The 23,799-nt window shown below is 39.8% G+C and overlaps 2 protein-coding genes across 3 annotated transcripts; both read left to right on the forward strand.

Annotated features, from left to right (window-relative positions):
• The first annotated feature begins 511 nt into the window (after positions 1-511).
• Positions 512-10,912, forward strand: ears2 (glutamyl-tRNA synthetase 2, mitochondrial). 2 transcript variants are annotated; one of them, XM_076884703.1, is made up of 11 exons: positions 521-554; positions 655-941; positions 3,570-3,725; positions 4,570-4,759; positions 5,160-5,310; positions 5,599-5,920; positions 6,004-6,112; positions 6,987-7,140; positions 7,419-7,549; positions 7,635-7,770; positions 10,249-10,912. In XM_076884703.1, exons 2-11 carry the CDS (start codon positions 758-760, stop codon positions 10,345-10,347), a joined length of 1,632 nt encoding a protein of 543 aa, XP_076740818.1. In that variant the 5' UTR covers positions 521-554; positions 655-757; the 3' UTR covers positions 10,348-10,912. The 2 variants fall into 2 exon arrangements, with proteins under 2 accessions (XP_004569100.2, XP_076740818.1); XM_004569043.5 differs by having other exon boundaries at positions 512-941.
• Positions 10,913-12,791: 1,879 nt separating this feature from the next.
• Positions 12,792-23,314, forward strand: LOC101474926 (ADP-ribosylation factor-binding protein GGA1). The gene is made up of 16 exons (XM_004569042.5): positions 12,792-13,033; positions 14,554-14,638; positions 15,095-15,170; positions 15,708-15,806; positions 16,293-16,416; positions 16,607-16,707; positions 16,781-16,861; positions 16,954-17,091; positions 18,642-18,849; positions 18,927-19,106; positions 19,198-19,259; positions 19,334-19,440; positions 19,543-19,682; positions 19,799-19,968; positions 20,731-20,841; positions 21,192-23,314. The coding sequence occupies exons 1-16, from the start codon at positions 12,991-12,993 to the stop codon at positions 21,300-21,302; spliced, it is 1,836 nt and encodes a 611-aa protein (XP_004569099.1). The 5' UTR covers positions 12,792-12,990; the 3' UTR covers positions 21,303-23,314.
• The last annotated feature ends 485 nt before the right edge of the window (positions 23,315-23,799 follow it).

Raw genomic sequence — 23,799 nt, forward strand, 5'->3', positions numbered from 1 at the left:
TTGTCAGTACCCTTATTTCATTGTGTTACATTTCACCCCAGGATATGTTACAACTAACCCAGACTATGGGGTTAATTGTAACATTTCACTCTTTGTGTTTGAGGCCATACCATGCAATGGGTAATTGTGCTGCAGAGAAAATAGCTGCACTATGTAATAGCCGAGACATGTAAATACTTTGCATTACATTTTGAATCCACTACCTTAAAAGAGCTTCAATTTATAGACAGAAATGTCAAAAATGTTACAACTATCCCCGGTCTCCCCTACCATGTAAAATGAGTCGGACATCAGTAGAATAAGACAACCAAACAACCTGGATGCACGAGATAAAATAAATATTATCTCAAGTATAAAAGCTACCGGCTCTTATTTCGTGTGGCATCCAAATGAAACGATACTGAATTATACACAGAGTCAGCTGTAGAGGGCAGTACTGCCACCAGGAAACCTAAAGGAAGAAGCGATCGCTCCTCCGACAGGCGGCGGTAAGCAGGTTTACGTCTGAAGGATTCGTTTCCGGTTTAGTTTCGACGAAGAAGAACGTAACCTACGTAATAAACACGGTTTAGCATTTGCACATGTGAGGACAAACTTTGTCTTTTTGCTACTGTTGTTACTGTGTTGCTGTTTTTGTGCTTACTGCGGTTTTAGCAACACTCGTGGCTAACTGTGCCTAACCGCGGCCGGGTCAGCGCGCGAGGGAGAGCGTGAAAAACCCTGGAGGATGCTGCTCGTGTCCTCGTGACCTGTCATCATGTCGCGGTGGTTTAAAACCTGTACGCGGTCTTTTCTGCACAGTTTGGAGGTCCGCAGGGGGTTTCGCTGCCTCACGTCGGACGGAAACAGACGGACGGAGCTCCAGCTGCGTGCAGCAGGCGACAGGTGCTGCTCAACGGTGCAGGGGGAGGTGAGGGTCAGGTTTGCCCCCAGTCCCACAGGTAAGGTCTTTCGGTATCCTGCACGACCTGGCTGTAAACATGTGTTACGGTAAATTTAGTTGAAAGAATTATGGAGAAAAAAAAACTGTCAACAGCCCCCAAAATCCTTTTAGATGGATATTTTTATGCTTCAGTTTTGTTCGTCTAACTTGTGGTCTGATTGTGGTCTCATGGCTGTTTTTTTGATACTTTCTTTTTATTGTTTTCTTTAAACATTATACAGGGAGATGGAGTGTAACAACAAAACGGAACATAAAAATAAAAAATAATAAAATATTATTATTATTATTATTATTATTAATAATAATAATAATAATAATAATAATAATAATAATAATAATAATTTTTCAAAAAGGTGAAAAAATAACGTGTTGGGTCACCATGTTTCTACAATTTGATCGTTTCTCATTATCAATGTGATGGTCTTTGTCCTGTCGAGTTTATGTAATCAGTCCATTTCTCCCCCTTTTCAATGGTATTGATCTTCCTGAGTCCTTATTTTGTAAGTCAGCTGTTCCATAATTTGTATTTCGTCTATAATATTGACCCATTCATCCTGCGATGGTGGGTCTATCTTGTTCCATTTCCTTGTGATTGCCTTTTTACCGACTGCAAGCATAATTTTCAGTACGTTTCTATCTTCTTTCAACACATTTCCCGTAATGACACCAAGATATAATAATGTACAAGACTTAGATACAGCACAACCCAGAATTTTACCTATAGCTAACTGAACATCTTCCCAAAATTTTGTGATCTTGGGACAGAACCAGAACACACTAAAGTGTGAAGGAAGTGTGTTTGTTCCTAATTTTGGGTGTTATAAAAAATCGAATTACATTTTTCCAGCAATGCAATCTCCAGACACGTGATGATGATGTTGTTGCCTGCTGTGTTTTCCAAATTTGTGACTATTCCTCATCAGATATGTTCACTCCCAACTCTCTGTGCCACAGTTTTACATACATTGTTGTACACCCTCTTGTCTCCATTATATGCTCGTAAATTGTAGAGATTATTCTAATTTTTTTTGCATTGTGGGCTTCAGTTATGGTTTTGATTATTGAATTTTTATCCAGATTTACACTACGTTTTACTTCTTTATTAAAAAAAGTCCCTAATCGGCAAATATCTATCATGATCTTGATTGCTTAGATCATATTTTGTTTAATCTCCTGGAAGTTCATAAAATTCCCATATTTAATTAGTGTACATATTGCTGTTAATCCATTAGGAATCCACTGTTTAAATCTTTGGTTCATACAACCAATAGAACCCTTATCATAAGCTGTCCATCGAAGCAGTCTGAGCTCTTTTTCCAGTTTGTATTTTCGTACCAGATTAAACCACATTTTTAACGTAAACTGAGTGACTTAATTCAGCTGTTTAATTACACTCATTGCTTCTTCTGTCTCCCATAAGGCTTTGCATTTCTCTTCCCTGTACTGATTTTTCTAAATTCTTCCATTTGGCTTCATAATCATTGTCACACCAACAAATTATATACCTGATTTGTGCAGCATGAAAGTATGCTTAAAGGTTTGGGAGTGCCAAACCCTCCTTATCCTTTCTTATCTGTAGTGTTTCAAATTTGATTCTCAGTCTGTGACCGTTCCATATAAACTTGGAAAGGATTTTGTCCCATAATCTGAATTGTTTTTCATGTATGTCAATGGGCAGTGACTGAAAGAGGTAGGGCAGTGACTGAAAGAGGTAGAGCAGTCTGCTGTTTTTAGTTTTGGTGTTGATCTAGATTTGTGTATATATATATATATATATATATATATATATATATATATATATATATATATATATATATATATATATATATATATATATATATATATATATATACATCATTTTAGAGTTAAATCTTAATCAACAATAGTCCTGGTTATAACTGCCAGATATTCAGTAGCTTTTGCATTTTTAATGTCAGATTATTTAAAACATGCTGCAGCTATTCTTTTCAATAAAAACACAATTTTCTATTTACTAAATGCTACACATGGGATATATCAGTGATTACTGACATAAATAAAGGAGTATTCATTAGAATTTATTTATATGATATGCAGTCTGAGTATTTTTCCATTTGTTATACGGTGCTTGGTACTGTGGAGGACAAAAATATGCATATATGAATGTAATTTTCCACTTAAACTGACTTCAGTATTTTTTATTTATTTCCATGTGTTAAAAAAATGTGGGTTGACAGTGACTCTGGCAAAAATGACTCGTGTGTGGGAAGTGTTTGCACTGCAAACCTAGACAAAGCAATAATAGGCAATAATAAATGTTACATGGTGTTTGCTGGCATTCGTGCAAAGAAGCGTGGATATGGTGCAGCGTAAGCCTTTGCGTGTTTTTTGCTTCAGCTTATGTCAGATAGTTTTGTTCAGCACAAAGTGTGAGTGCAGCTGCAAGTTTTATCTGATGTAAGTCACAAGATTGATAACGATTAGGGTTTTTCTTGTGAAAGAGAGTAGTTCCACATGTAACATTAGTGATGCATTTTCTGGTTCATTTTTAGTGTTCTGGTGCTGTGTGTGTGCTGGCTCTCTCTCTCACACACAACCTTCAAAACTGCAATCGGATGCTGTAACCATTTAATGCTTTGTTCTGCAGGCTTCCTACACCTCGGCGGACTTCGAACTGCTCTCTACAATTACATATTTGCAAAGAAGTATGGAGGTGTATTCATCCTGCGGCTGGAGGACACTGATCAGAGCAGACTGGTACCAGGAGCAGCAGAGTCCATAGAGGACATGTTAGAGTGGGCTGGTAAGAGACACTAGTCCAGAAGGATTGACTCTGTAATACGTAGCTCTTTGTACACAATCATGACCACTTCATTTTTTTCATCTAATGTGGCTCCCAAGTGAAGAATCTACTTACATCAGTAAATAGAAAATGAACCTAAGATAACAACATAAGAAATAAGTAAACATTTCCTTTTATTTTTCAGTCTGTACATATATCGAACATTTATATAATACGAGATATCTCTAAGATGTCTCTTGAAAAAAACAAAGTCTGACACAAATATGGGCCGTGGTTCTCCATTTCTTTGTTTTTCAAAGTTTGTTAAAAGTTGTCTTTAGATCTGCTTTTTGCACACTGTGCTTTCTTGAGTGTTTTATTAATATGAGGTAATGGCTAACACAGAAGGAGGGATCAGTTGATCTGATGCTTACACAGAAACTACTGGCTGAATTTTGAATATTGTTGAAAAACTGAAGCGCATTAAACAGTTCTTACAGAACTGCTAACTTCATTCTGTTTAAAACTGTGTTGAAAATTGTGTCTTTCCTCAGGGTTGATCTGCTGAATAACACTGGGTAAATGGATCAATGCAATCACTGCATTAGATCCTAATAGAGTCGATCCCCGTCTATTCGCAGTTCATGGATTTTATTCCAAATTATTTGCTGATTTATTGCATGATACCGAAATTACAAACACAAAGATCCCGGGAAAATTAAAATAGGCAGTTCTAAGCGTTTTTAGAGGGGGTCTCAAGGTTTTGAGGGCAGGTGTGGTCCCTAACCCCCACAAATACCGGGGATTGACTTTAAAAGCGTTTGGCTAAGTTGTTGCCACCATCTAAGCTGAATTTTTCACACAGGTATACCTCCAGATGAAAGTCCACGTCGAGGTGGCCCGACAGGTCCATACCTGCAGTCTCAGAGACTCGACCTCTACAATCAGACAGCCCGGCAGCTTGTTGCCAGTGATCACGCTTACTATTGTTTCTGCAGCTCTCAGAGACTGGAGCTGCTCAAAAAAGAGGCATTAAGGTCGGGGCAGACTCCAAGGTAATTCAGAACACAAATCAGTAAAAAACTTTATATTACCCACTTTTTTTTTTTTTAATGTATCATCTTCAAACTTCAGACGATACACTTCACAGCAATATACTAGGCCATGGGGGACCTGAGTAACATGTTGGCTAAGGATTGCACCTTGACCTTCATCGTTAGTGCCAAGGTCAAAGTTGGCCCTGAAAAAATTCAAGAAATATATGATATGAAAGGGTCTGGAGAAAACTGACAGCAAACCTTTAATTTTTTCAATAAGACGCGCTACGACGACACAATGACACCATAAAGTTTCACACAATCAAACATTGCATGACTATATCTTAATATAATAGAGAGTTGTGCTCTCTGAGTGCTTTTGTTTGTCAAGGTTCTGACAGCGTTTGCATCTCTCCAGGTATGACAACAGGTGTCGTCACCTGCGGGCCGACCAGGTCCAGGAGAAGCTGGCTCAGGGAGCCTCATATGTGATCAGGTTTCGTCTGGAAGAGGGCGTTGAGCCTTTTCAGGATCTGATCTTTGGATGGAATCGGCATGAGGTTGCACAGGTTGGGCTTTTCACTGGGCTTCATGCTAAACGTGTAACCATGTCTAATAAAGCTAATGTTTTTGTTGTTTTTTTTTAATGTTTGACTATAAATATTCTTGCTTGATTGAAATAAATTTAAAATTTCTTGAGGTTCAGATTGTAACTGTGCTTTTAAAACAAGCGTAGTCCATATAATGAGCTGTTAACAGTGGTACTTGAATGCAAAAACCTGCCTTTAGTTTTCAGTCTATCTGCCAGATTTCTTCTGGCTCCTCTCGTTTTTAAACACATCCTCTGTCACTTTTAGGTGGAGGGGGATCCCGTGGTGATAAAAGCAGACGGTTTCCCCACCTATCACCTCGCCAACATTGTAGATGATCATTACATGAAGGTCAGCCATGTCCTGCGGGGTTCAGAGTGGCTGATCTCCACCTCCAAACATCTCCTCATGTACCGGGCTCTTGGATGGCAGCCGCCCACGTTCGGACATCTGCCGCTGCTGATGAACAAAGACGGCAGTAAACTGTCAAAGAGGCAGGGGGACATATTCATCGAAACATTCAAGAGAGACGGAGTCCTGCCAGAGGCTCTGTTGGATACAACAACCAACTGTGGATCTGGATTCAACAGTGAGTGATGGGAGACTCTGCAAAACTGTGACTATAAACAGTGAACATTATATCAAAGTCCAACGTCTTGTGTTTCCATATAGCTAATCGAATGGGGAGGAGGATAGATGAACTGATTTCTGAGTTTAACCCTTCAAAGATCACGACTCACTCTGCTTTGTTAGACCTCGAGAAGCTGCCAGAGTTCAACAGGTGAGTCAGAACTTTATACGTCCTGGTTTTATTGCCTAGGTTCTGTTTATTTAGGCCTTATTTCATTTTTAAAGCAAAAGAGGAAAGATGCATTATGTCTGTTCATTCTTCAGTCTGTTGAAGTGATCGTGTTCTATCATGCAGACGTGAGTCACTCTAACTTTCACATGATAATGACTGAATGAGCCACAGAACTATGTACTCGGTACTCTGAGAGTGCATCAGTGCAGATTTTTCATCTTGATCTTGATCTTTGATAATTAAAGATGCCGCATCCTGGACTGGTTCTTATACAGCTGTTTTTATATTTTTACTGCAGTGAACATGAGCGTGTTCATGAAGACCGGCTTTGAGGCTTCAGTACTGTTAGTTTGGCCAGTGTGAGGCCATGAGACACAGATTGAAAGGAGTCGTCTAAAACCCAGTGCTTTTTTTTTTCTTTTCATGTTATTGCCAACAAATGTCCCAACAAAAAACATTTGCCTTTAATGAGCAATTCAAGATACAGAACAGCCTATTTCAGACTTCCTCTGGTGATGATAAATGTTTCCAACTGCAATTTTAACGCAGTGTAGATTTCTTTCTACTGGAATTCATTCCTGCTGATTGCTTTAGTTTAAGTGTCTAGAGTTTGAAATGTCTGAATCGAGCGCATCACAGTGAAGCTCAATGGATCTTTGCTTAACTCAAGAACAGCAAAACATTAAGTTTAAGTAATCATTCCCCAAAATGTCACCTTGTTGTTAAGAGTAATCCAAAGTGTCTGTTTTTATGTGGAACATGAGGAAGTCTTATTAAAAAGAAGAGATGAAAAGGAATATATAAATACATATTCGTTTTACGAGGTAAATGAAACTCTCTGTGATTATGACAGACTTCACCTGCAGCAGCGAATTGAAGATGAGCAGCAGTGTGATTTGCTGATACAAGATCTGCGGGAGGAAATCTATCAGGCCTTCGCAGAACAGATCCAGGATAAGGATGTGCTGCGCGAGGATTACATCAGGCGGGTTCTGCGTCTCCGTAAGGTAACCATGACTTTACTCTGGTTTAACTCTGTTTTCCTCTGCTAATTAAAAGGTTCTTGGCCTTTTTAGTGAAGATTTAAATTATATAGACCTTATAGTGACTGTAGTGCGTTTGTGTGCATTCCTATCATTTGATTTCTGGTATGTTGAGGATATGAAACCAGCTGTTGTCAGTTGTTGATCTGTAGTTAAATACTGTCCTACACTGGTGTGGCTTCTAGTGTGATGTCCAAACAGTGTGCACTATTATGGAAACAATCCTCTTCTCTCTTTAACAGGGTCACATATCCTTCCTGAAGGAGCTTGTAAGCCCCACTTACTCTTACTTGTGGGTGCGTCCTTCCTTTTCCAGCCAGGAGGTGGCATCACTCACTGGAGAGGCCCAGCACATTGCTTCATTAGTGCTGAAGTGTGTACAGCCTGTTTCATTCATCTTTCATCTTACAGTTTCAGTCTCTCAATGTGATTTTAAACAATTGAATTTGTGCTTTTAGGCTGATAGAAGAGCGAAGCGAGGAGCTTTCGGTGGATCGACTCGGTAAAGACTTGAAAGCTGTGGCTAAGCAGGCTAAAGCCACCAAGTACAGGGAGGTGATGAAGCTGTTACGTCTGGTTCTCAGCGGTCAGCAGGTACTCAGCCTCGTCCTGTAGAGTGTTTTCATTACAGATAGTGCGAACTCTGTTTTCATCTTATACACTATCTGCATATGTGGTTGCAAAGCAAAAACAAATATATACACTGCTTAAAATATAAAGGAACACTTTTTAATCAGAGTACAAGATCAAGTCAGTTCTTCTTCTCAAGCAGCAGTGGGGGTTGTTAATCAGTTTCAGCTGCTTTGGTGTTAATGAAGCTAACAACAGGTGCACTAGAGAGGCAACAATGAGACAAGCTTCAAAACGGGAATGGTTTTACAGGTGGAGGACACTGACATTTTTCCCTCCTCATCTTTTCTGACTTCTTTTTGACTAGTTTTGCATTTGGCTAGGGTCAGTGTCACTTCTAATATCATATCTTCTAATATCTGAGCTATAAAATGACCTCCAGCAGGCCACTGGTGTGAATGTCTCGAACCAAACAATCACAAACTGACTTCTTGAGGGTGGCTGAGGGCCCAACATCTTTTAGTGAGCCCTGTTCTCACTGCTGAGCACTGTAAAGCATGTTTGGCATTTACCATAGAGTACTAGAACTGGTGGGTTCACCACTGGCACCTTGTGCTTTTAATAGATGAGAGCAGGTTCAACCTGAGCATTGGACAGACGTGAAAGGGTCTGGGGATGCCGTGGAGAAAATAATGCTGTAACATCGTTCAGCATGACTGGTTTGGTGGTGGGCCAGTAATGGTCTGGCGAGGCATATCCATAGAGGGACACACACACCTCTATAGGCTAAGCAACAGCACCCCTTCTGTTAAGTATTGGGATGAAATCCTTGGACCCACTCAGACCCTACGCTGGTCAGAGCACCTCTGGGACATTATGTTTGGCTCCAGTCTAAGCTACCAGACTGTCCAGGAGCTCAAATGAACAATGTCCAGATCTGGGAGGAGATCGCCATAAGGATATCAACTTCAGTCTTTAGGAGCGTCCGCCAACATTGTCAGCCACGCATACAAGCACGTGGGGGCCAAACAAACGACTGAGTGTCATTCTGAGTTGCTACAATGCAATTTAAGCAGAATGGAGTAGCCTGCTGCATTATTTTTTACACTTTGATTTCTTGTGTGTATTTGAATTCAATGATCTGTAAGGTGATCATTTCCAACAAACAATGTGCCATCTTTCATTCCTAAAACGTTACCCAGTCTATAGTCATTATGTGTTTTGAAAATGTTACTTTTAATTTTTTAAGCAGTGTATAAATAAAGTCGTATCACCTTCTAAATGACCTGCAGAAATTTTATCAAATATCACTTGTTGCCATTTGAGTTGAACTCTGTCAGAACTGGAAACCACAAGTCAGGTGTGGGAGTAATGTGCGCTGCAGCTTGTCTGAAAAAGAACACACGGAAATGTGCAAAATCTGTGAAGTAAAGCTAGTTCTGAATTACTATAGTGCTCGTCTTTTCTCAAACTTGTCTCCCAATGGGTTCTAAAAAGTCAATAAGTATTTGTAGTAGTTAAAATAGAAGTCCACAAGCAGAGGTGGTCACTAATTCAGTGGTGACAGTTCAGCTCTGACCCCAACTACATTTAATTGATGTTTTGACCTTTTCTTGCAAAGTCATCCAGTTCCCATACTGATCACAAGACTTTGTTAAAAGAAGTTCCTGCAATGATGTAATACTGTTTTTTTCCAGCGTCAGATACAGACTGCAGTCTTTAATGAAGAGTTGTAGATACAAGATTTGTTATAGCAGTTAAAAAAATAACGAACATATTTTAAAAAAGCTTAATAATTTCATAATAAATATAACAATTATATGTTCTTAAAAGAGCTTTTATTCTGCACGTGTCTTATTGTAGCTGCCGGCCTGATTCTTCCTATCTGAAAGGTTGCATATAGATGCCCATATTTGTCAGAAGTACACACACACACACACACACACACACACACACACACACACACCTGCATGTTAATGAGGTTGTGAGGTCTGTGGTTAAATTAATCAAGCAAAGATCAGTGTTTGTCGTTTTGATCTTTACTTTAGAGGTCACGTTTGCTCATCCTTAAGAACACTGTGTGCTTTAGAGTAGTGACAGATAAGTAGCATAATACGAGGAACTTAAAATGTCCATCGGTCATTTTTTAAAGATCACTTTCTTTTCTGTAGTCTCATTTCTAAAATTGTGTTTGTCAAACTGCAGATCAGCAGATTCAATCATGTCTAGCTGCTGAAATCAGAAAAATACTCATAGCACGTGCCATATGTTCATTTCCTTATGTGAAATGACTCAACTGAACTCCACAATACCGTTTTTGAAAGGTGGCAGTAATGACAAACAGTCGTCTACTTAGTCGCCACGTTGGCCCTGCTTACTTGGTGAGGGCAGGCATGAAGAAAGAGGAAGCTGTTTCTTGATTGTGTTTCACACAGGATGCTGGCTGGGTTGATTGTGTCAACTTTTCTGACCCCTGATCCTCTCTTCCCCTCTGACCTGCAGCAAGGTCCCAGTGTTGCTGAGATGATGGTGTCTCTGGGCTCTGCAGAGATCATCCATCGATTCCAGAAACTTCTGCTGCTTTCAAACGAAACAGATTAACGACTAAACTACCCGCCACCACGTCACCCTACAGTCACCGCGCCTGAAGAAAAGAGCTGCTGCTGGACTGGTTGGCCTGAATGTTGACAGTTGATCTCACACATGCTGATTCTGCCACCTTTAAAATAAACTGAATGCCGATTAATACTCGAAATATTAGAAAAAGGTGCAGAAAATTTTATGCACTCAGACTGTGTTATGCAGTAATGTGAGACCTTACACCTGTTGCTGTGCTCACACATGGATGGGAAGTACCTTGATATTTCCATGCAAATATCAAGGTACTTTACTGAAGAAATTTTAATGAACTGGTCCACAGATGTACAGTCACAAGTGTTACAACTTCAAGGGCAGATGTAAAAGATGAAGATGAAAACGTCAATAAATAAATACCCCAGAGACCGATAGATAAATATATTTAAATTTAATACAGAGTTTCTGCTCAGTTGTTCTCCTGTCAGTTAACAGCTTTTTGTTTTGAATGTGACATAATATATTCTTTTATTATATGCTTTTCTGTTTTATAAATGATGTAAGACTTGTGTAATTAAACCATTTAATTTAACTACTTTTCAAAATGTTTTTGTTTATGAAAGATGGCTTACAGAAATTCTAGGGTAAACATTTTGAAATCACATTCTGAAGTACTTCTACTTCCCTTCATTTTCATATTATTGAGTATTTATTTACTCCACCACACCAGTGTGATAACTGACATTTATAATGCTGTTATATAGAATAACAGGCAGTGAAATAATGCTTCTGCTTCTATAATCCTGTGACATCACAGGGTTGACTGATGTGTGAAGTACCGTGAAATCTTGTTGCAGAGTGACCTTTTGTTATCATGCACCCTCTTTCACTACTGAGCTTTATAAAAAAAATCTGGTTGTAACCAGGTTTTAAAATAATAAAAATATAGGTGAATATTACCTGACATGACAAAAAATGTAAAAATTACACTGTTATTATTAAACAAAGGGAAAATGCAGAAGCAGCATGTGAAAAACTGAGCACATACCATCATTGGGTAGTTCTTGTAGAACCGCATTTAGCAGCAATAATTTGAAGTCATTGTTCATTTTATGACTATTAATTTTTCATTTGTTGTGAAGGATTTACTTTTGTTTTTTTGTTGTTGTTTTTTTAATCACATTGCTTCAGTGCATTGAGGTTTTTGGGGCATTTTTTATGTTATGCATTGTTCCCACCACAACATTTCAATACGGCTGAGGTTTGGACTCTGGGCCATTGAGACAGTTTGAGTTGTTTCTTTTTCAGATGTAGAGTTGTTGCTGTGTTTGTGATCATTGTCCTGTTGCTTGACCCTGTTTGGGTCAAGCTTTAGCTGTTGTGCAGCATATTTGGCTCTAGAATACTTTGGTATGCAGAGGAGTTTATGGTCGACTCAGTGACTGCAAAACAAGCCCAAATCATCACACCTCCACCACTGTGCTTGACGGTCTAACGTGTTTGGTTTTCTCAAAGCATAATGCTGTGCATTATAGCCGCACATCTCCACTCTGCTCTAATCTGTTCAAAGGACATTGTTCCAGAAGTCTTTCGTGGGTTTTGCCAGATGCAAATTTAGATCTGAACAGTCTGTACTGTCATGAACTTTAACATTGGGCCTCATTTAGCATGTTTATAGAGTCTGAAACAAAAGACTCTCTTAAACGTTCCTTTTTGTGAATGATCTTTCTCAGTGTAGATACACCCCTGAATACTTTTACAGAGGTCCTCACATTTGCTAATGATCAATTAGTCTTTGACTTTTTTGGTACAGGGAGGGTTAAATAGTGAGATACAATTATTTTAAGAACATGAACAGCAGACTCCATGAGGCTATCATGAGGGCCTTGAGTCCTTTAGTAGTACCTGTGCTTGCAGTTACTGTCAGCTGAGCTGAGAGAGTGATGATCTGTGGCCATCACCTCCAAAACCATTTCCTTTTTGGTGGTTATGTTTTTGTTGCTTCTCCAGTGCTCTTGGTGACACTTACATTTGCATCAAAGCCGGTGAAATGCATCCACAATGGTTTATGGATCCTAACTGGGCAGACTGTTGGAGACAATTCTGAGAACTGCATCGCAGATAATGGACTCTTAGTTGAATTATCAAAGCACGTTTTTTGTTTTTGTTTTTTTTTAAATTTGAGTCAGATTATATTTAGAATAAATATTTTTACAAGAAGAGGTGAAGGACGTTTGAACTTAATACATTATGAATTAAGCATCATAAGAAATGCGCTATGAAAGTACTAAAAGTACTCCAAACAATATAAGCAATATAAAAATATCGATTCCTAATGAATTCTTCTGTAAGTGGAAAGAAGTTTGGGTGATCTAACGAAGTAAAAGCTTTCCGTGTGAAATGTGAAGAAGTGTGCATGTGCCTGAAGTGTGTTTTTGAGTCCCTTCTTTCCGCCGCTGCACTGACAAACACGACAGAGTTGAAGATAAGCAGATATGTGTGTGAGCGCGTGCTGATGCAGGCAGTGAGGGGGTGTAACGTGGTTGGTGTGTCAGGGGCGTGAGTGTCACATGTCAGCGTACACAGACGGCAGTTTGACACCTCCGCTTCTCCGCCAGAGAGAAACAGTCAGCAGCTAAGCGGCTCTGGACCGGCAGGAGACGGACGGCGATGGCGAGCGGTGACAGCCAGGAAACTTTCGAGTCATGGCTCAGTAAGTGAACAAGGAACAGAAAAAGTTTGTGTTGTTGTTGGCGTTCAGCTGCGAGTCTGCAGAGCTAGCGTACTTCTCATTGGCGAGACGGTCCGTGCTAACGTCCCGTCAACGGTCGGCTCGTGACTTCAGTTTGACTCCATCACCGCACACACTTTTTATGCGCGAAACAACGCCCTGTTTTATTTATTTAACTTAAACTACGTTTTGGTATTCTCTAGAAACTCTCAGCTGGAACAGGAAGTTGTTCGCTCGTGCGTGTGCCTCAAAGAGAGCGAGAGAGAGAAGCGGTGTTCGCGTGTCACCTGCAGAAGTGCGCGTGCTGTCACAGGTTTTTTATGTAATAAAAGCAGGCGTGTGACCAAATAAGTAGCTGGTATTGACTTTAGACCTGTGATGAAGTACAGAGCAGGTTTTTATAGGTTTTACTGCAATAATTCAGCCCATAATGCATCTCATACTGTATTCAGAGCATTACTTAAAATAAATAACACAAGTAGACACCCAGACAGGAGAGAGGTAGTGCTGAAGCAGTCAGTTCATAGCATGGTCATATTGTACTGTATAGTTTTTATTTTTATGATGGGTTTTATCTTTATTTCTTTTTGACTTTTTGTTTAGTTTAGTTTTTAATTGGCTCAATGTTAGGTTTAGTCTTAGTATCATTGTGTGGAGGACATATATCAGAGTCACTACAGGTGTTTCAATAAAAACACAGAACATTTTAAAACCAGTCGACTTTCAGGCTTGTAGACATCCAGAATCTCAATTAAAATGTGCGTTAAAGCCTCGTCGCCTTATTGGATAAGCTCCTCTGTATATTTCTTGTATTCACTGTACTGTGCAAAAACCTTGAGCTAACCCTCATTTCTTTATATTTTGCTTCCAAGTAGCCCTTCTTGCTTGTAACTTTTTAAAAGTGGTCCTAAGTGATTGGCTTTAGCTGAATCTATGAATGGAATTTGTAAGAATGGTGCCTTTTGTGCATGACTGATTCATAGGTTAGTGTTAAGTGGCTTCCCACATACGCAAAGGTCAGGTATAGGAACTGGACTGAAAATCAGTAAAGAAGTAGCCAATGTCCAAACTTTGAAAGACCTTCAGAAGGCCTGGAGAACTATTGCTCAACACCACTTTAAAAATAATACGAAGTCTAGTTCCATGACAGCAAAATATAAAGAAGTGATTTTTTTGAATGTGGTTTCAGGCTTTTCTGTAAATGAAAAAAAAAAAAACCTCCCCTACCCCTGGTTATGTATTTCATCAAAAAAAAATTGGATCTAGAAAATTATTAAATAGAGTACTTAAAGGAAAATAAAACACAGTTTCATCTTATATGGTGGGGATAGTGCACAAATATGTGTGCTAGCTAGCCTCCACACATTAGAAGCACACTTGGTGCAACATAGGCTTTGTTTCCCCTTTTTGTGCAGATCTTTAATTTTCACTTCCACAGAAAATCATTTTTTCTTCTTCTTCTGTGTTTCACTCTTTCTGTGGTCTGATTTTTTTTTGTCCAGATCAGGCCACGGACCCAAATAATCAGGAGGACAGATGGGACTGTATTCAGGGTTTCTACGAGCTTGTCAACCAGGAGACTAACGGGTGAGCAGAGTGTTGCTTTCTTCAGTCTTACCTATAATTTAAGCACCTGTAAAACTTGTATACTTTCCCTCTTTATTGTAGTTAGTATAAACTAAAGTTTTGTAAGCAAAGCCACTTGGTTCTAAAAATGACTTCAACACAACTCAGACATTTGGGAAATAGTTGCTTCACATCCATGTTGCCATCACAGTTTGTCAGTTACACCATCGCGCAAGATCAAGAGGGAAGTCTGTGACACCTTTTCCCCTTCACTCTTCCCGATATGATGCAGCATAAAGTGTAAAGGTACTTTCACGTAAAGGCAGAGTCCTGTTTTATTTGAAGCATTTCAGTGGATTTCTGCTGAGGCGGGCAGAGCGCTGTGTGGAAGCTGTGCAAACACTACGTCTTCAGCTGTTTGCACGACATGTTTGCTCGCAGTTCACTCAGATGATTTGAGATTTTTCTGCCTTTCAGGCCGCAGGTAGCCGTTCGTCTTCTCGCACATAAAATCCAGTCCCCACAGGAGAAAGTGGCTCTGCAGGCTCTCACAGTGAGTAACCAGACTAATGTCACGGCATGTATTTATCTCTCTTGTTTTGTGGTGCTTTTATCTGCAGACGTCTGAATTTGAATCAGATTTTTTTAACACGGACAAGTACTATAATTCTGTATTGATTTATTTCTCCTTCTCAACGGTCATACTCGGCATTTGTCACAGTATTTTTGTCGACAGAGGCCATCACAGAAAAACAAATGTGTTTGTTGTAACTCTGTGTGTGGGGGTGGGGTGAATAATATCCGTGACTAATATTTATCACATGGACGAAGCGACATGAGGCACTTAATCCAAGTTTGAAGCTGCTGTGAGGGCACGCACAGCTTGTAGCCAGTGTTTCGCTATGAGATGCGACTTGGAGAAGCTTCTCGAGGACCATGTGCCTCAGGACATGTGACATTTTAAATGTGGTTAACCACAAATATCAAAGATGAAAATCTCTTCTCTCTGTGCTGTGCTGCGTAAATGTTCTTCAGTTTCTAGTGGTTAGGATTGAGTTTTTTTTCTTGTTGTTTTTTTGGTGTTTTCCAGATTCTCGAGGCTTGTATGAACAACTGTGGCAAGCGGTTCCACAGCGAGGCTGCCAAGTTTCGCTTTCTCAATGAGCTCATCAAAGTCTTAACACCAAAGGTACTGCTTATCAGACACAAAAATGTCAGTGGTAGTTTTTAAAGCTGTGAGAACAGTCTGAAAACCTCTACATTTGGTAGTCAGACTTCCACGAAGTAAATTATTTAAGAGTTCAAATGAACTGCAGTGAACTTTTGTGAACGTGGAAAAAAAATAGCCTCCATATATCACAAGGCTCAGTCGAAAGTTCAATAAAAAAAAAGGCATATAGAGATTCATATTATAAGAATGAAAAATGTACTTCAATTAATATGTTTAGACAGTTACTGCAGGGATAGAGTCACAAAAGTCTCCGTGTTCCCAACTGTGCAGCACGTTAGTAAATCTGCTCCAATCTAATCTAAGAATCTGACAGCGTATAGATTTAAAATTAGTCCAACATCCAAAGGTCCACGTTCTAGACTGTGGGACCAGGATATTCTGGAAATTTCTAATGAGCAGCTTTTTCTGCAGTAACACTGACATGTGATCCATCTTTCCGAGCAGTATTTTGGCTCGTGGACTCCACAGAAAGTCAAAGACAGGGTGACGGAGGTCCTCTACGGCTGGACGCTCTGGCTTAAAGATGAACCTAAGATTCAGGAAGCTTACAGCATGCTCAAGAAACAAGGTGAGGAACAATGCAGATACAAAACATGAAGTCTGTGCTCAGAAGCTCTACCTGAGAATCCCTTCATTTAACACTGAGCACGTGATACGTAACAGTTTAATCATTTCTTAGTTGTTCTGTTGTGTTCAAGTCTCGATGAGAGGACGTGTTTTGATTTTTTCTTTGAGTGGGTTTCTTTTTCTGATCCTAGGTATTGTGGAGAAAGATCCCAAACTGCCGGACACGGTTATAATGGCTCCTCCACCACAGAGAACCACAGAGTCTGTTTTTGACCAGGAGGAGAAAGCGAAGGTGAGCATGTGTGTTTGTCTACTGAGGTGTGCGACTGGTTTCATCCTGCTTACATTTTTTTCTGTGCTTATAGCTGTTGGCCAGATTATTGAAAAGTGGCCGTCCTGAAGACCTGGAAACTGCCAACAGGCTCATTAAAAGCACCATCAAAGAGGTGAGGAGTGCTGCGGTGATCAAAGATGATGATCGTGCTTTTATATCAATTTAATATTGACCTTTTTTTCCCTGTGTATGTGCTACATTAAGGAGCAAGAGAAGGCTGAGAAAGTGTCAAAGCGTGAGTCTACTCTGCAGGACGTGGAGAGCAACACTAAGCAGCTCAGAGAGCTGCTGGAGCAGCACGCTATCACTGGAACTTCATTACAGCCCAGCGACGACATGAAGGTATGTTACTACATGAAATACACACTCCGCTTGGGAAGTCCTGTGACTGTTGTGTCTTTATTTGCTTTGCAACTGCAGAACTGTTTTCTTTCTTTTTTTTTTTTTTTGTGCAGCGTTGGGTGTGTTTGAGCACAACATTTGATTGCAAGGACTAGAATTCACTTTTGGTATTAAATGAAATGCACTGTGGTGGTTTGAATCGTATCTATCCAATAGATTCCATTTTGTTCATATAAACATTGAGTCTTCCTCACATGCCAAAGTCATTCATGGAGTTCCACAGGGCTCTGTGCTGGGACTGAGGCGTTTTACGTTACACATGCTTCCATAAACAATATTATTAGCAAACACTACCCAGTGTTAAAACGGAGGCAATCGGTTCGATCTTTCACACTGAGCGTTTTTTTCTTTAGCATAAGTAATACCAGACTTTATCCTACATTTATTTGTAATGATTCCATAACACTCTTCTACATAAAATCAATTATTTTGATGCGTTAGATATTGCGTTATTTTACCTTTGCTCTATGTTATAAAATAATCTAAATAATTTGTAAAATGAAAAAAAAAACTTATAAATTTAGTCTTGAATATTTATTTTAAATCAAAAATCTAACTTATAATTGGGAATTTCTGAAAATATGTTGAAAATTAGTTAATCATGTTTTGTTAATTGGTGATTTTAAACTGCCCGTAGGTATGAACGTGAGTGCGAAAGATTGTCTGCCTCTCTGTGTTAGCCCTGCAACACACTGCCTTACCCTAAGGCGGGGGTGTCAAACATGAGGCCTGAGTGCCAGAATCGGCCCAGCCAAGACTGGAATCCAGACTCAATGGACGGGTTAGGAAATGTGAAATGGGTTGAAAAGTTTCGACCTTTTAACCGTATTGTCACGAGTGTTAATGCTTTATGTTTTCTGATGAATGCATGCACAGGATACACTGCATACCCTTTGGACACATGGATACACTGTTTCTGCAATTTTACACATTTAACCTTTTTTAATCAGCTCGATGGAGCTGGGATACATCGATATGTCTTTGAGCTTCATTTATCATTACAGATCTTTCTATCCCTGTTTTGGTCATTAGTGTTTTGAGTAACCTGAAGCACTGGAAGCTGAACTCATGCTTTAATGACCCTCAGCAGTTACATTTGTTAGTAGCTCCTGTCCTTGTGGACAGGATGTTTGCTGATTGAAGTCTTGTGATCTTTATTTAGTAAAATCTGTGTCTGTGATGAAGTCGCTTTTTTCCACCCTTAGTTTATCTCCTTGGATACAACTGATCGGTTTTAAAAACTTCACTCAAGCTGTGATGTTGAGCTGGTAGAGCCAATTTTCCCACTATCACAATGCTGGGAAACGATGTTCTGCTGGTGGAAACTTGAGGCACAGTGTCTGACAGTTGATTTACTTGAATGAGAAATACACCTCAAAAAAATAGGACCTTTTGTACAAAGGTCAAAACCAAGCTTTCTTTTTTTAAATGATCCATTTAAAAAAAGAAAAAAAAGAAAACATTAAATTTTTATTTTTAAACCTTTGCAGACGCTGTATGAGCGCTGCGACCGGCTGAGGCCCAGCCTCTTTCGACTAGCCAGCGACACGATGGAAGACGACGCTGCTCTGGCGCAGATCCTGGCAGCTAACGATGACTTGACTCTCGTAGTGAACGCTTACAAAGTCCGGGTGGTGGGAGCAGAGTGTAACGGAGAAAGAGCACGAAGTAAAAGTGAAGAAGTGACAAGTAATACGGGTAGGCTTCATTTTGTTCACCTTTTAGTCCTCGTGGAAAAATCTTGTTTGCGAACCTCTTTTCTCTCGTTGGTCCAGCTCCTACGAGTCACAGAGAGGTTAAGAGCTACCACCTCATTGATCTGTCAGCACTGGACTCTCCGCAGACTCACAGGAAAGCCGATTCCCTGCCTGTATTCGAATCTTCGTCACCAGTCTTCACCTCTTATCTGGAAAAAGCTTTCAGCTCAGAAGACGACCAGGACTTAAACGAATTAGGTGGGCCTGCTTTTGTTCTTATTTCGCCGTTATTGTCTGTAACACTGACAAATACGCTTCATAATGTAATGACGTCCTGTTGTGTGATTAGATCTGGTCTCAAAGCAAAGGACTCAGGAGAATTCCAAGTCCTATTCTGAGGAACTGATGCAGGTGAGGCTTGAATGGAAGATTTAAACATGCATTTTATTTGGAATATGCGATTTAACATGTTCTTTTACTTTTAGTTAAATGGAGACATTTTTAATGCTGAGCAGAACGGAGGAGGGGGGCTTTTACTGAGAGCCCGTGGATGTGGGGGCAGCAGTGCGACAACTAACGGGACAGACATTTGGTAAGATAGCAAAGAAATTTCTAGCTTTTGCATGCACTTAGTCAGAGTTGTAAACAAGTAAACAACCTTTTGTTTTTAAAAATCTGTCTTTTGTCCCGTTAGGTCTCACCCTCAAAGTCAGCAGTTCAAATGGTCGGACAAACCATCAAATGAAGGCTCAGGTTCTCCAGTGAAACTAGAGGACTCATGCCCCCCACACCTCCTGAACAACATCTTTGTTCCAATGGAAAGCATCAAATCCAGTAAGTCGTCTGAAGCGAATCGTCCAGTGTTTGCCGCGAGTTTTGTAGCTGTGAGGAAGTCGTTCCTCAGTATCAGCAGATACTTTGTTTAATTGTTATTTTCACGTGTATGTTAGGTCAGCTGGAGCCGATCACGTTATACAACCGGGCCGGTTTCCACGTATCTCTTCATTTCGCTAGAGACCCTCCGCCAGGTCATCCAGGTGTCGCCGTGGTCGTCATGTCTGCAGTGAACACATCTGCGCTCGATGTGAGAGACTTCCTGTTTCAAGCTGCTGTTCCAAAGGTAACAAACTCAGACTGCAGGGTGATGTTTTTAAAATGTGGACGGATGCACTTTTGAATCAGGAAAACTTTTGAAAATATCTTTAGGACGTGTCGACTTCAAACCTCTTTAATCTTGAAACAAAAAAGATACAACAAAGAAAGCAGGCTGGTTCAAATGATGTACTTTTTTCACAGTTTTGCTTAAAAAATGAAATAAAATGTTGAAATTAGTGCTAGAATTTCTGAATTTTAAATAGTGACTGGTCAATAAGTCTAGGAAAGTGCTGTATAAATGCCAGTACACATTTTTCTCACTTGCAGATGTTTTTTCTTAAGAAGTAGGTAGACACGGGTGTTACTGATGGAATGAATTATGTTACGCACTTGGCCTTCACCTCACACACAGGTGGGATTGGTAACACCTCTGTGTGTGTCTATTTGATGACACGAAGGCTTTGTCTGTGTAAAAGGGAATATTAAACTGTAGCTTCATTGTGGGTCTAAAAATATTACAACTTTGTATATGTTTAGATGGAGAGGAAGCTAGGTCATTGGCCTGTGACAGCTGTTACACCAAGCTCTGTGCAGTTAATTGTAAGGCTCAGACTATCAAATCACAACAAAATGTATCTGGCGCCCCCTGCTGGAGTCGGGTTGACAGTTCAAATTTGTGGGGCAGTCCCTGTCAGTGTTTTTCTGTTTGAAACCACTTCAAGTGTCTGCCTGCTTCCTATCTGAGTTGGGCACACAGCTCTTTCTTACTTTAATCACTGTCACACAGACGATGTTAGTGAAACTTCAGCCTGCCTCAGGGACACGCCTACCTCCATACAACCCTGTCCTGCCTCCACCTGCTGTCTCCCAGGTCCTCCTGTTAGCTAATCCTCAGAGGGTGAGTTATATGCATGTAACTGTTACTACCTGTCTACCTTGATTAAAGTTGTCAGCGTCTCTGCATGTGAGTTTGTTTGTTTATACTTGTTTTTGTTGTATATTTCCACAGAGCAGGGTTGTTTTGCTCTTGCTATAAATTGTCGGATCCTCAGTAAGATGCTTTACACATTTCCTGTACATGGCAGGAATGGTTAAGAGAGTAAAGCTGTAGATAAACACCATACTTTGTTTTATATTACAACACAACACAAAAGATAATGCTGATAATATTTAAAATATTTGTTCTTTATTTCTTTCTTTGGAGAAATTCAGCCAATTTCTTAAGATGTCCCTTATTTTTTCCCTCAGCGTAAAGTCCGCCTGCGCTACAAGCTCACACTGATGCACGGAGACCAACATCTGAGCGAAACGGGAGAGATCGACAACTTTCCTGACTGGATGTCTTTGACCGGCCACTGAAAACTTCACAAACTCGGATTTGTACTCTGTGCTGGGTGTGAAATTAACAATTGAAAGAAGAGAGAGTGATAGTGAAGCCAGGGAGGAAGAAAAACTCAACCAGAAGATGGAGATGCTTTCAGGTTTGGACACTTCATGAAGTAACACCAAGCAAGTTTGTATTTTTGAAAATCCTACTTTGTGTGCGTAGGTTTTTTTGTTGTTTTTTTTTAACAATTTGCTGTGATTAAAAAAAGTAGCAACTGTGATTCAGGCAAAGAAAAATGTCTTACATTATTTAAAAAAAGAGTTGAAAGTCTTACATTGCACATGGAATCCGTTACTTCCAGTTCCTTTATACCTGGTTGGTATTCCAAAGAAACACCAAGCACTGACACTGGAGTCACACTATGGTAAACGGTGGCTGGACACAGCAGTGCAACTAAAAGTATTGTGACCTTGAGATCTTGTTGCCTTTTGAAGATCTAGTCTAACTACTCGTCAGTGAGTTGTTGTGATCTGTATTCCAAGCTTGATGCATCAAAACGCGATAAAACGGCAATAAGAGGCGTCAGTCTGCAACTCGAGGGGGTACATACAATCTGTTTGTGATCATTTGTGATAATGCAGAGATTCGCTATGAGAAATCACAAATATGTTGCGGTCAGAAATTCACAGAAAGTGCTGAACGTCAGAGTCTCACAAATAGGAAACAGAAAGTTCCTCCACAAATACTGACGCATGGCTGCAGGGCTGCGATTTAACTACAGAATGACATTAACTCTGCTACCTTGCTTTTATTTAGGTACATAACAAGAATACAACCAGTTGGCAACCAGCTGACTTGAGCCCCTTATTGCAAAGAGATATGACGTGGATGTGTTGTGCTCACTTTGGAGTGACTGCTTTGGACACAGTTTGTCTCCCACGCACCTGTGCACCCGTGTTTATGCTCTGGTTAGCACTTAATTGCTGCAACCACTTTCAATCAGTCACTGAATTCTAAAATACTCAGTTCAGTCAACAGGCCAGTGGGATGCACGCACACACACAAATAATGAGCAGCAAAGGCAGGAGCTGTTGCTCTGTTTATTGTAAAACCCAAACAGTCCAAGGCTTTAGTAGTTATTGTTGCTTTAGCTGTGCCGTTAAGAAACTCAAGTACAACAAAATCTGTGGCAAAAATAAAACAATCTATTATTCATTCAGAGGATTTTACAGTTCTTTTACACTTTTGTGTGCATCAGAATATTGTATTTCAAATCTAAGCATTTGATGTAAGGGTGTTCAGGTGGGTTCAGCACATCCCCGACTGGACCCGATTCACGTGTCAGATGCTCTGCTGTCATCTTATTTCGCTGCCTCGTGCTGTTGTTAAACCACTGAGGTGCAATCCAGCGTAAGCTGACGTGTTGCTGGTTTCAAGTCTGCATTTGAAAAACTCTTCTGCTTTTCTGACATCAGAACTCCCGAAGCACCTTGAGATGTTTTTAATATGTATTTATCTTCCAACTAAGATTTCCTTTCCTTACACTTAAAGTGTGTGAGTATAATTATATAATTGTGTTACTGCATTTCGGATCTGCTTGTTTGTGTATCAATTAAAAGATTCAAGAAAAAACAAAGACATGTAGCAAAGCTGATAAAAAAATTGTTTACATCTGTAAACACTTTCCCCCCACTCTGTGGCTGAAAGCAGGACAAAATAACTGATGAATGTGTTAAATACACTTTAAAATAAATCAGTTACTACTCTTTGCTGTAGCTTTTTGTAGGGTTTGACTCTTAGTAGCATGCTTCATTTTGTTTCTCTGTGTGAAGTTGTTTCCAGTTTGTTTGTGTTTCATTTTATTTTATTTAGTTTTCTTTAATTACAGACTGTGTGTTGTTTCCTCAGCTTCAACCACTTTATGAACCCCAAAGAAGACATTCAGGCTCAGTTTTACCTGCTTCCTCCTGTGTGACTGTGAAACAGGAAATGCATGTCTGTCATGTGTCAGTATTGAGTTCTTTAATAAATATGGATTCTGTTACAGTTGTGTTCTGGGATCTGGGATCAGTTCTGTGGCTCTTTTACATATGCAGGGGCTCAATGTGGTATCGTCAAAAGACAATAATATAAACACAAAATGAACAATGGATATTTTGCAGTGTTTTTTAAAAGTTTGTCTCTACATCCTCCAGCTGTGAAAGTATGTAGCCTTTACACTGAATTAAAAAAAGAAAAAACGTTTTCACATGTGCTTCATCTCCTTCGTCTAACACGTGTTACTTCATTCTCTTGTATTTGCCGACCTCTACAGCGATGATTAGCTCGGCTGAATACACATAAATGTTTAGTCTTCACCCTCCGTTGCTATGGATTCCACATGCAGCTGGGTTTAAGTCAAAGAACTGAAAACCTACCTTTTTATATAACTTTTAAAGCTCTTGGACTGCTACATTTTGACTTGATAAATTTCTACAAACAGAAATAAATCAAAGCTCTGCAGACCACTTTGTAGTTACTGTTTCACAG

Source organism: Maylandia zebra, linkage group LG6 (assembly GCF_041146795.1).
Source record: "Maylandia zebra isolate NMK-2024a linkage group LG6, Mzebra_GT3a, whole genome shotgun sequence".
Classification (NCBI taxonomy): domain Eukaryota; kingdom Metazoa; phylum Chordata; class Actinopteri; order Cichliformes; family Cichlidae; genus Maylandia; species Maylandia zebra.

Coding starts and splice junctions, on each gene's coding strand:
- LOC101474926 (XM_004569042.5), top strand. CDS start 12,991: ATGGCGAGCGGTGACAGCCAGGAAACTTTCGAGTCATGGCTCA. Junction 13,034..14,553: donor AACTTTCGAGTCATGGCTCA/GTAAGTGAACAA, acceptor TTTTTTGTCCAG/ATCAGGCCACGGACCCAAAT. Junction 19,683..19,798: donor AATGGAAAGCATCAAATCCA/GTAAGTCGTCTG, acceptor CGTGTATGTTAG/GTCAGCTGGAGCCGATCACG.
- ears2 (XM_004569043.5), top strand. CDS start 758: ATGTCGCGGTGGTTTAAAACCTGTACGCGGTCTTTTCTGCACAGTTTG. Junction 3,726..4,569: donor GGACATGTTAGAGTGGGCTG/GTAAGAGACACT, acceptor TTTTTCACACAG/GTATACCTCCAGATGAAAGT. Junction 4,760..5,159: donor AGGTCGGGGCAGACTCCAAG/GTAATTCAGAAC, acceptor GCATCTCTCCAG/GTATGACAACAGGTGTCGTC.